Source organism: Chelmon rostratus, chromosome 5 (assembly GCF_017976325.1).
Source record: "Chelmon rostratus isolate fCheRos1 chromosome 5, fCheRos1.pri, whole genome shotgun sequence".
In the NCBI taxonomy this organism is placed as follows: Eukaryota; Metazoa; Chordata; class Actinopteri; order Chaetodontiformes; family Chaetodontidae; genus Chelmon; species Chelmon rostratus.
This window is the reverse complement of record NC_055662.1, coordinates 9,252,613-9,263,594: the sequence shown is the minus strand read 5'-3', so window position 1 is coordinate 9,263,594 and position 10,982 is coordinate 9,252,613. Positions and strand designations below refer to the sequence as shown.

General features: G+C 40.8%; 3 protein-coding genes across 3 annotated transcripts; 1 reads left to right on the top strand and 2 right to left on the bottom strand.

Annotated features, from left to right (window-relative positions):
- Positions 1-1,286: 1,286 nt before the first annotated feature.
- LOC121607182 (piggyBac transposable element-derived protein 4-like) lies at positions 1,287-3,419 on the bottom strand. Its single transcript, XM_041937891.1, has 2 exons — positions 2,027-3,419; positions 1,287-1,920 (listed from the first exon to the last, which is right to left on the bottom strand). Exons 1-2 carry the CDS (start codon positions 3,299-3,301, stop codon positions 1,480-1,482), a joined length of 1,716 nt encoding a protein of 571 aa, XP_041793825.1. The 5' UTR covers positions 3,302-3,419; the 3' UTR covers positions 1,287-1,479.
- A 553-nt stretch (positions 3,420-3,972) lies between these two features.
- si:ch211-51h9.7 (uncharacterized protein LOC558400 homolog) lies at positions 3,973-8,633 on the top strand. Its single transcript, XM_041937523.1, has 2 exons — positions 3,973-4,683; positions 5,519-8,633. Exons 1-2 carry the CDS (start codon positions 4,251-4,253, stop codon positions 5,671-5,673), a joined length of 588 nt encoding a protein of 195 aa, XP_041793457.1. The 5' UTR covers positions 3,973-4,250; the 3' UTR covers positions 5,674-8,633.
- Positions 5,763-10,048, bottom strand: seta (SET nuclear proto-oncogene a). The gene is made up of 8 exons (XM_041937522.1): positions 9,791-10,048; positions 8,550-8,607; positions 8,063-8,205; positions 7,819-7,922; positions 7,619-7,732; positions 7,099-7,269; positions 6,727-6,858; positions 5,763-6,647 (listed from the first exon to the last, which is right to left on the bottom strand). Exons 1-8 carry the CDS (start codon positions 9,861-9,863, stop codon positions 6,624-6,626), a joined length of 819 nt encoding a protein of 272 aa, XP_041793456.1. The 5' UTR covers positions 9,864-10,048; the 3' UTR covers positions 5,763-6,623.
- Between the last annotated feature and the right edge of the window lie 934 nt (positions 10,049-10,982).

The window sequence follows — 10,982 nt, the reverse complement described above, 5'->3', positions numbered from 1 at the left end:
ATTATCACTCTCACTTTAAAAAATAAAAACAAAACGATCACAAACGCACTATGAAATCCAAAATGGTGGCACAAAAATTGTTTTCGTATAAATGTAGTTGATATCTTTGTGAAATTATTTTTCTATCAGAGCTTAACCCTCGTATTGTCTTCCCATTTACTATGCACCTTTTGTCTTCCCGGGTCAAAATTGACCCGGTCTGGTTTGACTGCTTGTAAAGCATGAAGTATAAAATAATCATCAAATTCTGTGTTGAACCTTTTTAGTCAACTTGTTTCCAACACATCAACATATATTTTACACTTATTTTTGTAATGTTTGATATAATAGATGTAATTTATAAAAAATTACGCTTCATTTTTGATAAAAAAAAACAGCAGAAATTCTGATTATTTTGACTATGGTTATGATTTGAGGCACATAAATTGATGTATTATCACAGACTGGCATATGTCAAAGTTTAGTCAGGACACTGTTTTGAAATAATGTAAAATATTTTAATGGCAGCAAATAGTCACACCTGTTGTCCTCCCGGGTCAAAATTGACCCGGTGTGGTTTGACTGTTTATAAAGCATGAAGCATAAAATGATCACACATTTCTGTGTTGCACCTTTTTAGTCAACTTATTTCCAACCAATTACCACAAATTTTACATTCATTTTTGTATTATATGGTATAATAGTCCTCATTTACATAAAATTATACGTCATTTTTGAGTTAAAAAAAAGCAGAAATACTGAACTATTTTGAATATAGTTATGTTCTGAGGCACATAAGTTGATGTATTATCACAGACTGGTATATGTCAAAGTTTAGTCAGGATAGTGTTTTGAAACAATGTAATTTTTTTTAATTGCAGCAAATAGTCACACCTGTTGTCCTCCCGGGTCAAAATTGACCCGGTGTGGTTTGACTGTTTATGAAGCATAAATTATAAAATAATCACACAATTCTGTGTTCCATATTTTTAGCCAATTTCAGTCTAACTCATAACCACAAATTTTTAACTTTTTTTTTACACTTCTTATTCCTTTTATTATACTTCACTATACTTTTAATTATGGACAATATACCACATGTACATGAAATTATATTATATTATTGTATTATGTTTTCAAGTAAAAAAAAAAAAGGTTATTTTGGATAATCACTCACTGGTATATGTCAAACATTAGCCAGGACATTCCCAGGTCAAAACTGACTGATACAAATAACAAACAAATGTGATTTCAAAAGTATAACATTTATTTCCAAAATTATTTTGAAATTCATATAATCACAGAAACTGTGTGTGTGTGTGTGCGTGCGTGTGCATGTGTGTGTCAGTGTGTGTGTGTCAACATGTAGGTAGGGGCACATCAAAATCATGAAATCAAGTACAACATTTATTTCTAAAACTATTATGAACTTCATATAAACAGAGAAAAACTGTGTGTCTGTGTGTGTGTGTGTGTGTGTGTGTGTGTGTGTGTGTGTTCCTATTTGCACGAATGGCAGTGTATGGTCATGATGCAATGTCTTTTGCAAATATATACACCGCACTTGTGGCACGTGGTGCTCGTTTTCTTGTCACCCACGCAGAATCGGCACCTCTTCCTTGCGGGTGATGGAAGAGGAGGAGCAGCTTTGTGAGGGGGAGCTGCTGCAGTGGTCATTGCACCCTGCTGGACTTCCATTACCAAGCTGGCAGAGGCTGGTGTGCGGGGAAGTACCTGGCGTCGATTAATGAGTGGTGTCACAAGTTCTCTCCCAAGCTCCTCGAGGAACAGCCTCCTCTTGTGGCACTTCCCCTGATTCCAGGTTGGGTTGATCTCTCTCCACAGGATGAAGGAGTTGTATGCAGACACGTCAAGCATATTATAGAAAACCACCAGGGGCCAACGGGCTGTCATCCGTTTGCAGCTGTATACACTGGTGACCTGCAGCAAAAGTAATAAACAACAAATCATTCAAAATTTATTATTTGCTTATTTACACAAGCTTTGTATGAATATCAATAAATATTACATGAAAAAAGTTCAATACCTTGTCGAGGTTGTCGACTCCCCCCTTGTTCTTGTTGTAGTCAAGGACGATCTGGGGCTTTTTGTCCTCCATGGAGCTAACTGCAGTGTCCCGATGCAGAGTGCTCATGAGAAGCACATTCCTTCTCTTTTTGGGGCAGTAGGAGACCAGAGCATGCGTGTCAGTAAACACAAACTGGGAAGAGAACTTTTCCCTCTCTCTTGTCGCCAGCAGTACAGGGGGAAGCTCTGGTCTGTTCTTCCTCACTGTTCCCACCATGGCCATCTTCCTCTTCAGCAGCTCCTGGCCAAGGGCATAGGAGGTGAAAAAGTTATCGCAGGTGATGGTGTGTCCCCGAAGACCCTCCGTCACCTCGAGAACTACCCGCTGGCCCTGATTTTTCTCCGGCTGGCCATCCACAGGTTTGCCTGTGTACATTTGCATGTTCCAGGCGTAGCTGGTCTGGGCATCGCAGGCTACCCAGATTTTGATGCCGTATTTTCCTGGTTTACTTGGCATGTATTGCTTGAAAGCACAGCGACCTCTGAATGGGACCAGGCGCTCATCCACTGTTACATCAGTACCAGGATTGTACATGAGCGGCAGGCGACACAACCACTTATCCCACACCTCTCGGATGGCAGCAAGTTTGTCTCTTGCACGGCGTGTTGGTCTGGTGTCACGATCATCAAAACGAATTACCCTTGAGAGGATGTGAAATGTCTTCAGTGGCATGGTGGCACGAAAAATTGCCCTCCCAGATTGAGCATGCCATAGGCTAAACGTACTCTCTTTACTGGACTTGTAGACGCCAGCAAGAATAAGAAGACCCAAATATCCTTCTAGCTGAGTTTTGTCCATCTCGTCCCACTTGTCACCATACACACGACGCCCCTCCTTATTCGTCATTTGTAGTACCACCTCTTCAATTTCTTCTGACATAAACAAGTGAAATGTAGACTTTATGCTATCAGCACGAGAAATAGCATACCTTGTTGGCCCTCTGGGACTTCTCTCCCTCTCTGCACCCAACATACGCCTTCGGTCAGTTGGAGGAATGGAGGACCAGACTACATTTCCATTTTTGGATTGGAAATGATTTTCAGTGTCAGCAGGTTCCTCTTCATCAGATGATTCCTCCTCGTCAGTTGGAGCATAATCTTCATCATTTTCAGTGATGTTCTCTTCCTCTGACACTTCTTCCTCTTCTTCTGCAGGTTCTTCCTCATCTATCTCCTCCTCGACAGGGCTCCAAATGAGCTCAAGAGCCTGTGCTAAGTTGTAGCTCCTCTTCATGGTGCTGTCTCAAAATGAAATGTGAAATGCTCTGAGGGAGCTGAGGCATATCAAAGGTGTGATGATTGCATTATTTGGAGGCATAATGCAAAGTAGTAACACCTGTTGCTTTGAAGCGTGTGGCACATCAAAGTGTGTGGTGCATCAAAAGTTGTCATGGAATCAAGTTTACAAATTAGTAACTTTGTGTGTGTGTGTGTGTGTGTGTTGTGTTGTGTGTGTGTGTGTGTTGTGTGTGTGTGTGTGTGTGTGTGTCTGTGTGTGTGCGCATGTGTGTGTGGTTATTGTACTGGAAAGCACAATAGTATGATCCATTATACCACTTATTGTGGCCGGGTCAAATTTGACCCGGGAAGACCACAGATGCTATAAATTTTAATAAAACACACATAATTCAAAGAATATAGTCATAATTAATTTTACTTGCAAAGAGCATAGTATGGAACCATCCATGTCATTTTCAAGCAATTATATAAAAGAAAACCATAGTTATGATATGCAAACACTTGAAAACGGGTCAAAATTGACCCGAAGACAACAGGAGGGTTAAGTGATTAACAATTTAACAGTTCTGCTATGTGACTATTGTACTGTAATTGTAATGTGCGCAGCTACGGTAGGAAATGGTTGAGATGACTGCATTTCCTGTTTCTTTCAGGGGCACTTCCGAACCTTAGCTAGCCGGAAGACCGAAAGGGAAGGCTTTCTTCTTTAGCTAGTTGTTTCTGAAGTTCACGAATCACCATATAGTAGTACAATAACAATGCAAGTCAGTACTTATTACCGAGTGAACATAACTAAGTGATGCATCTTGTACTCTTTCGATAGGTATTTCATATCCAAACGGCACTCATCGATGTTCGCTCGATGCACCACCGCTAAAAACAAAGCTGCGAGGAGTTTAAGCTAACTAGTTTGCATTATCCTTCCATGTGCGTGCAAGGCAGCAATGGCATGCAAACGGAGCCCGTGGCTGCCAGGAAAGCAACTGGAGAGGTTAATAATGCGGTATCTTTCATTTGTACTCTTGTTTTATCCCGCTGCATACCAGCCCGGTGAGGCGTGTGCCGCTGTGTCCGAGGAGGGAGAAACCAGCGCAGCCACACTGATACTGTGCAGGGCGTGCGGACACGAGCTGGCATCCGGGACGGACATCCACTTCGTTCCCAGTCGACTAGCGCTCTACAGCCGCAACGACACATTGGTCGGAGGCCGAAGGGTTAACATCCAGCTTTTCGAAAACCCCCACGGACACCAGTTTGAGGTGATTACGTTCAGAAAAGCTGACGTTACCCAGCACTGGCCGGCTGATAGACACTTCTCCTGGTTCCCGGGCTTCTCATGGACGGTGGCCACCTGTCCTCGGTGTAAAACTCATTTAGGTGGGTACGAGGCCGTTGCGGTGCAAACAATTTAAATAAAGAAACACTGACAGCAGTTTCAAGTTTTTTATGGCGTGTGTGCACAGTGCGATAACACAGACATCACGTCTAAATGTTGGGAGTTTATGCCCGTTTCGGCCGTCCGATCACTTTTGTCATTAGGTACTCATAACGACAGAACACGTGATAGCGCAACTACTGAAAAATGAATCGTGAAATATATCTACGCCACAGACCTTTGTCATAAAATTAGTGTGTTGTGATCATATAGCGAGCTTTAATTGAGAAACTAGTAATACCTTTATTAAATCAACGCTAAAATAAAGTTATGTACAATGATCTAACTTATGAAATACTTTAGATTTTTATTTTGTTATAATCAAGACTTCGAGACGATAAGACCTAATAAAGGAGCAAATAACATTTAACAGAACGTCTCTGTACAAAAAACAAAACAAAATGCAGACTTTGGGGAAATGTTCTGCTTGTATCTTGGCCACACTTTGTTAGTGAGGGATAGTACAGTTAATCTTAATCATGGAGCAAATTTAACTCAGAGCTTAAGTCAAATATCTCTAGAAATACATGTTTGGTAATTTCTTGTGAAATACATATGCCCTATGCTGTGAGCAGGGTTCAGTATCTCATTTGGGATTAAGTTTAAATCTGTATCTTGCACACTGAGTAAGCAGTGGGGAAAGACTTAAATGGTTATCTCATCCTATACTGGCAAACTTTCCACTTGTGTAAATACATGTGCTGTATTTTATGATTTAAAGTGTGGTGTCACCATATGCGTTTTAGATAACCTAATTTGTGTTGTTGCTCTCTCCAGGTTGGGCCTTCCAGCCCAGTGATTGGCCAGACACAATCACAAAAACCAACTTTGAGGAGTCTGAGCACACTTTCTTGGCTTTGATCACCCATCGTCTTTTAAGAGAAGACTTTGCTTCAAGTCTACTAATGACTCCAAAATCCTTCATGAGCTGATGGACTTTGTTCACATCACCCAGGTGCCTTTGCTGCTACCTAGATCTATTTTCAAAATACGTTTCTATGCACCCACTTGAAAACTCCCACACGTGTAAACACAGTAAGTTTTATTATTGTAACAAAGCAAGTTGTACACCTCAAATTTAAAACAGTTTCTTTTCCCCCCAGCGGAAAAGGAAAGTGATTAAATGTAAATTCTATGATAACATGTTTGTAGGTTTGTTTCACCCATGAAGCAGTGGGGGCCAAAATTTACAAGCTTGTTTTTTTTTTCATTTTGTTCTTTATTAAAAATGTCATTTCAAATCTCATGGATATCTGTAAAACAATACAATGAAAAAAAAAAGTCCCATAGAAATGGTGTCAAAATAACCACTCTCCCCAATAACCAACATACTCCTGCCCCTCCCCAGCTTACCCCACCCCCCTCCCCCTAAACATTACAAGTCAAAGGAATGAGCTGGTACTCGTTAACCACATAGGGGAAAAAAACAGTTTTTTCAAGGGATCAACACCCCAACTGGAAAAAAAAGTGTATGGGGAAAAAATATTGAGAGGTAAACTAGCGCTGGGTCACTACACCATGGCTTTAGTCAATTTACCACACAACCTTTAACAGGAGAAGTTCTGTGTGAATTGTCTTCAAATTCTACTCAGGATGCCGTGCTGATTCTATTTTTATACTTTTTATTATTATTTTTGAGATGACTTTGGGGATGGTACTCACAATTCAGGGCAAAGTGCCATTGGCCTAAGATGAGTCAAAGGAGAACATGGCACCAACAGGTGAACAGGCCTCAGAATGGAAAATGAAGCACACATATAAAAAAAAAAAAAAAATTAAAATAAAAAAAACAAAAAACAAAAAAAACCTTTGCTCCCGAATGTGAGTGGAAAAACCAAACAGGGAATAGCAGGTTGAGGGTCTGGGTCGATGATGTTATTTTTTAGTCGTCTTCTCCCTCATCATCCTGAAAGAATAAGATGTCAGACAGTGAGCGTTGAAAACATACTACTGCCAATAACCGCAATTTAAATTTAACATTTTACCTCTCCATCTTCTCCATCATCCTCTTCATCCTCTTCTCCGTCTTCATCTCCTTCCTCATCTATGTCCTCCAAACCTTCCTCGTCCTCTTCGTCATCCTCACCTTCACCCTCTTCATCATCCATGTCCGGAACCTAGGGATAAGAATCACTTTCAGCACTTGTCTGTCCTTCAGTTATAACTAAACTTGACAGAAAGTTTCCTGCCCTGGCGGATGGAATACATTTTATCAGCAAGACAGTGTCTGGAATATCCACAGAGACAAAATTTCAGTGAATAAACAGACAAGCAAAGAGGTCTGCTTATTGTGGAAAGTGGCAGCTAGGGAAATTTATGCCACAGGCAAGGACACATTAACCTGGTCATAAACTTACCAGGTAGTACTGCAGAGGGTTTGGCCAGATGTCGTCCTTGATAACCTCCCCAAGCTCATCAGCACCAGCATCAGCGTGGTCAGTGAACCAAGTGAAGAAGCTCTCTGGCTCTTCATGTTGCCTCTTCCTTCCTGCTTTGTTCTGTGTCTGGCTGGAACGCTTGGTCAGGTCCTACAAACACATGGAGAAAAATAAAATGTCTGACTGAAAACTTCCAATAGGCAAGTGCTCTAGTTAGGTCAAGTCATGCTGGTTTAATATGTACTCTTTATTAGTTAAAAAGTCAAAGCTGCCCTAACAGCTTAGGAAAAAAAATCTCAGGGCAATTGTAACTTAGTGTGTAAAAAAAGAAACAAAACAGTTAAAATGCCAATTAGAATAATTAAGAGACATTGTGAATGAAGATCTTAAGAATGCTACAACTGGTTGCAACTAAAATGAAAAGTCTAAAGTCTAGCCACCCTCTAGTTAACTTTGCTGACGACAACAACAACAAAACAAAAATCTCAGATACACATACCTTTCCTGATTTCCATTTGATTTCCGTTGACTTTGAAGATGGGTCTCCGCTCTCATTCAAATGGAACTCTTTGGAAAGTACTTTGTTTTCGAAGTACGGATTTTCGTCAAAATACTAAAAGATATAATGTACCCAAGTAAGAACATAGGACAAGACTTGCTCCTCTATGCTATGTGCGCACCAAACATTACAATACTTACAAAATCTATTCTGTAACCTGACTTGATGTCTTCAAACTCGGTCACCTCCACTCGGCTCAGGTAATGAAGTGCTTCTTCATCCTCCTCTCCCAGTAGGGCAGATACTGTGGAGGAAACCAATTACATAGACCAGATTTTACCTTGAATCACTGTCCAAATCATACAAACTTTTGTCATTGTTATTTCAATATTTTCACAAGACAGAGTTTAGCAATAAAAGCCTGCCTCATGTTGAATGGCTCACCTTGTGGATGGTTGACAAACGTGGTGACCCAGAAGTTGGGGATTTTGGCGATCAGTTCTGACCTCTTCTGAAAGAATGGCTGACGGAGTTTGTTGTATTTCTGTTCTACTTTGAGGATCTCCTCACTGGCTTGCTCATTCAACCTGATGGGAAAAATAAACCAAATTAAAAATCAGCTTTGACTGTTTATGCAAATTGAGTAAAAAAAAAAACAACTAAAATTTGTTATCAATGTCAGTTCTGTAATGTGGTCAATTATATCTAGTTAGGCTCAGGGGTAGTAAACAATGCATCATGGCTGGCTGAGATTCTGCAGGTTTTAATGCCAACTACAGTTTAAAGCATCAGATTTCACCAGTTAGTTCCTCTTCCTTTAAGAGATGTGCTAATCACATCTTTGACTTTCCTGTTTTAAAGAAAACCTCGACCCTAACAAGGACAAAGTCAAACATCACTATTTTATTATGAAGTTGACAAATGTTATTACCTGTCAATTTCATTTTGAACTTCGTCAATGTGTTCAATAGCTTCTTGCTGCTCTTTCTCTGTGGAAAAAGAGATAAATGTGTTAGGAAATGTAATTTATCACACTTGAGTTCAAACACAACAGCCCAGACTGGGACCCAAAAAAAAAAAAAAAAAAAAAAATCAATAAAAGAATAATAAAAATAAAAGCTTTTGTCGAAAAAAACGTTTTCACGAGTGCTCGTGTACAAAACCAGGCGTATATGAATTAATGTCAGTTTTTCGAGCCACAACTAAGTTTACAGTAATTCCGAAAACTATTGAGGTCTGAGCGAGGGATATTTTACTACTTCAGTAACTTGTATTTGCAATAGCTAATCCATCGTTAATACGCGGTAGGTAGCGATAGTTGCCAGGTTATCATTCAGACAGAAACTCAGGCTCCCCCGGAGGTCAAGGTACTATGAACGGCCAATAGCTGCAGCTCTAGCGGCTCAGACACTCAGTTTCCTGCCGGCTGCTACCAACAAGGCCGCGTGGTTTAAATGTGGGGCATCTCACTGCACACACAGACCCGCGATAACGTGAGAAACCGTGCTAGGACAGATGCCAGAGCAGACTAACTATCAAACAGTTGCACATACAGCAGAGTCCTGTATCCACTTGTCTAAATATAATACTTAGTTTAATTGATTGCGGGGCCGACGGATTTAAATGCATTTTGACTAGTAACAAAACATAACGTCGTCAGCTAGCGTTAGATAACATTACAACAACAACACTAGCTGGCTAACTGCTAATGCCCAGATGAAACGGCAAACTTTTTCGGTTATTTAACACCATGTTGGCAATGTAAACACAGACTGGTCACTTTGAAGTAATTTTACAACAGCTAACAGAACAATGATCCTCCAGTATGGCATATGACCACTCAGTCAGAAGCCAACGACATAACTGGCCACGCTGATGATGCTAAATCAACTAGCTAACATGGCCTCTCAGCACCGGTCTGAACTGAACAACAGCAGCCAGAAGTAGCGGCATGCTAATAAACGCGCTAGCTGATGAGCTAACTGCTGTTCTCGAAATGTGAATATAAGCGGCAACCGCTGTGGCCAACCGCAAAGTTGGTCCCAGGGCATTAAGCAAAATCAAAGCAATTCACACAATAATTATTAACAATATCGCACCCCTTGGCAATGCAAATTATGTTAGAGAAGAAAGTGAAAATGGCGGTGAACAGGAGGCCGCCATTCCCCTTACCGGAGGTTTCGTCCGCTCCGTCATGGTTCGAGTTCAGCTCCTTTTTACTCACTTTTGCCGCCGAGGCCGACATGTTTTCGCAAGCTCGGGTAACTTACAGACGTCTGAGAAAATAGCTGGTAGCTTTGAATCTGGTTTCTCCTTGAACAGGAGACCGTTAATTCGGCGTAAAGTTCAGCGTGCAAAGCCAACAACGTGCTGCTTTCCACACAATGTAGCTGCCGATGAGCGAGGAAGTCACAGCAAGCGCTGCTCACGCGCTCCTTTCATTACGAACGCGCCTCGCCGAATGGAGAAGAGACGAGCTCCGCCTCTCAAAATAGGTCTTAATACTCGACTCCAATTTGCTGATTTACTATAGTCTCTTCTCTTAAAATTACACTCAAAATGAACTGAACGTCAAATTATTACTTATAATTTTCTCATAAGCGAAATGAAAATTATTTGCGGCCAAAAATCACGTTTGTTCAGGCCAGGCCAAAGCTTCAGTAGGACCGATTCGCACTTGCGCACTTTATAAAGATGCTGAATATCAGTGGAGCAGGACCCTCGTTCTGGTGGTCAGTGCTTATTAGCCCGGCAGTTACAGTTTCTAAAGAGCTAATTGTTTTTGTTCGATAAGAAAAGGCTGAATTAACAGGATACTTGGCTCACGTACTCCTTCGTTGTCTGTATAAACATAGCCATGTCTCAACAAAAGCGTAACATTTTCCGTTTATCGAGGAAAACCTTTAAGATACTCGACGTGTAATTGGCTAATTATAACAAGTGTATGGTGAGGAATGACAGTCTATTCAAGTGTGGCCTTTTATGTCTACGTGTTATTCATATATTAATCGCTTTCAATTAGTCAGCTATGATTTGACAGGGCAACAGACAGCTGAGAAGAAGACAACCACGGAGCTGTCACGTATGCAGACAAGTTTACATGCATGGCTTGGAAACATTCACAGTACTGTCAGTAAACATAATCCTATAGTTAGCTGTATGTCCAGGATCATGTTCAGTACACCATAGCTCCTTGATTTCCCACCTTCTTGATGTATGTTGACTATGATCAGTATGGTTATTTATGTCTCTCTCAACCCCTTCTTGTCAGAGCAGGTTAAACAAATCTCCAAAACACTGCAGGCTGATCTCTGCCTTGTCCCAAAGAGAGCAGCAGCAGCAGCTCAATGTTTGTCTTTTGGTT

Coding starts and splice junctions, on each gene's coding strand:
- LOC121607182 (XM_041937891.1), bottom strand. CDS start 3,301: ATGAAGAGGAGCTACAACTTAGCACAGGCTCTTGAGCTCATTTGGAGC. Junction 1,921..2,026: donor GAGTCGACAACCTCGACAAG/GTATTGAACTTT, acceptor CTTTTGCTGCAG/GTCACCAGTGTATACAGCTG.
- si:ch211-51h9.7 (XM_041937523.1), top strand. CDS start 4,251: ATGGCATGCAAACGGAGCCCGTGGCTGCCAGGAAAGCAACTGGAGAGG. Junction 4,684..5,518: donor TCGGTGTAAAACTCATTTAG/GTGGGTACGAGG, acceptor TGCTCTCTCCAG/GTTGGGCCTTCCAGCCCAGT.
- seta (XM_041937522.1), bottom strand. CDS start 9,863: ATGTCGGCCTCGGCGGCAAAAGTGAGTAAAAAGGAGCTGAACTCGAAC. Junction 7,923..8,062: donor GTTTGTCAACCATCCACAAG/GTGAGCCATTCA, acceptor TTTCCTCCACAG/TATCTGCCCTACTGGGAGAG. Junction 6,648..6,726: donor ATGATGGAGAAGATGGAGAG/GTAAAATGTTAA, acceptor TTATTCTTTCAG/GATGATGAGGGAGAAGACGA.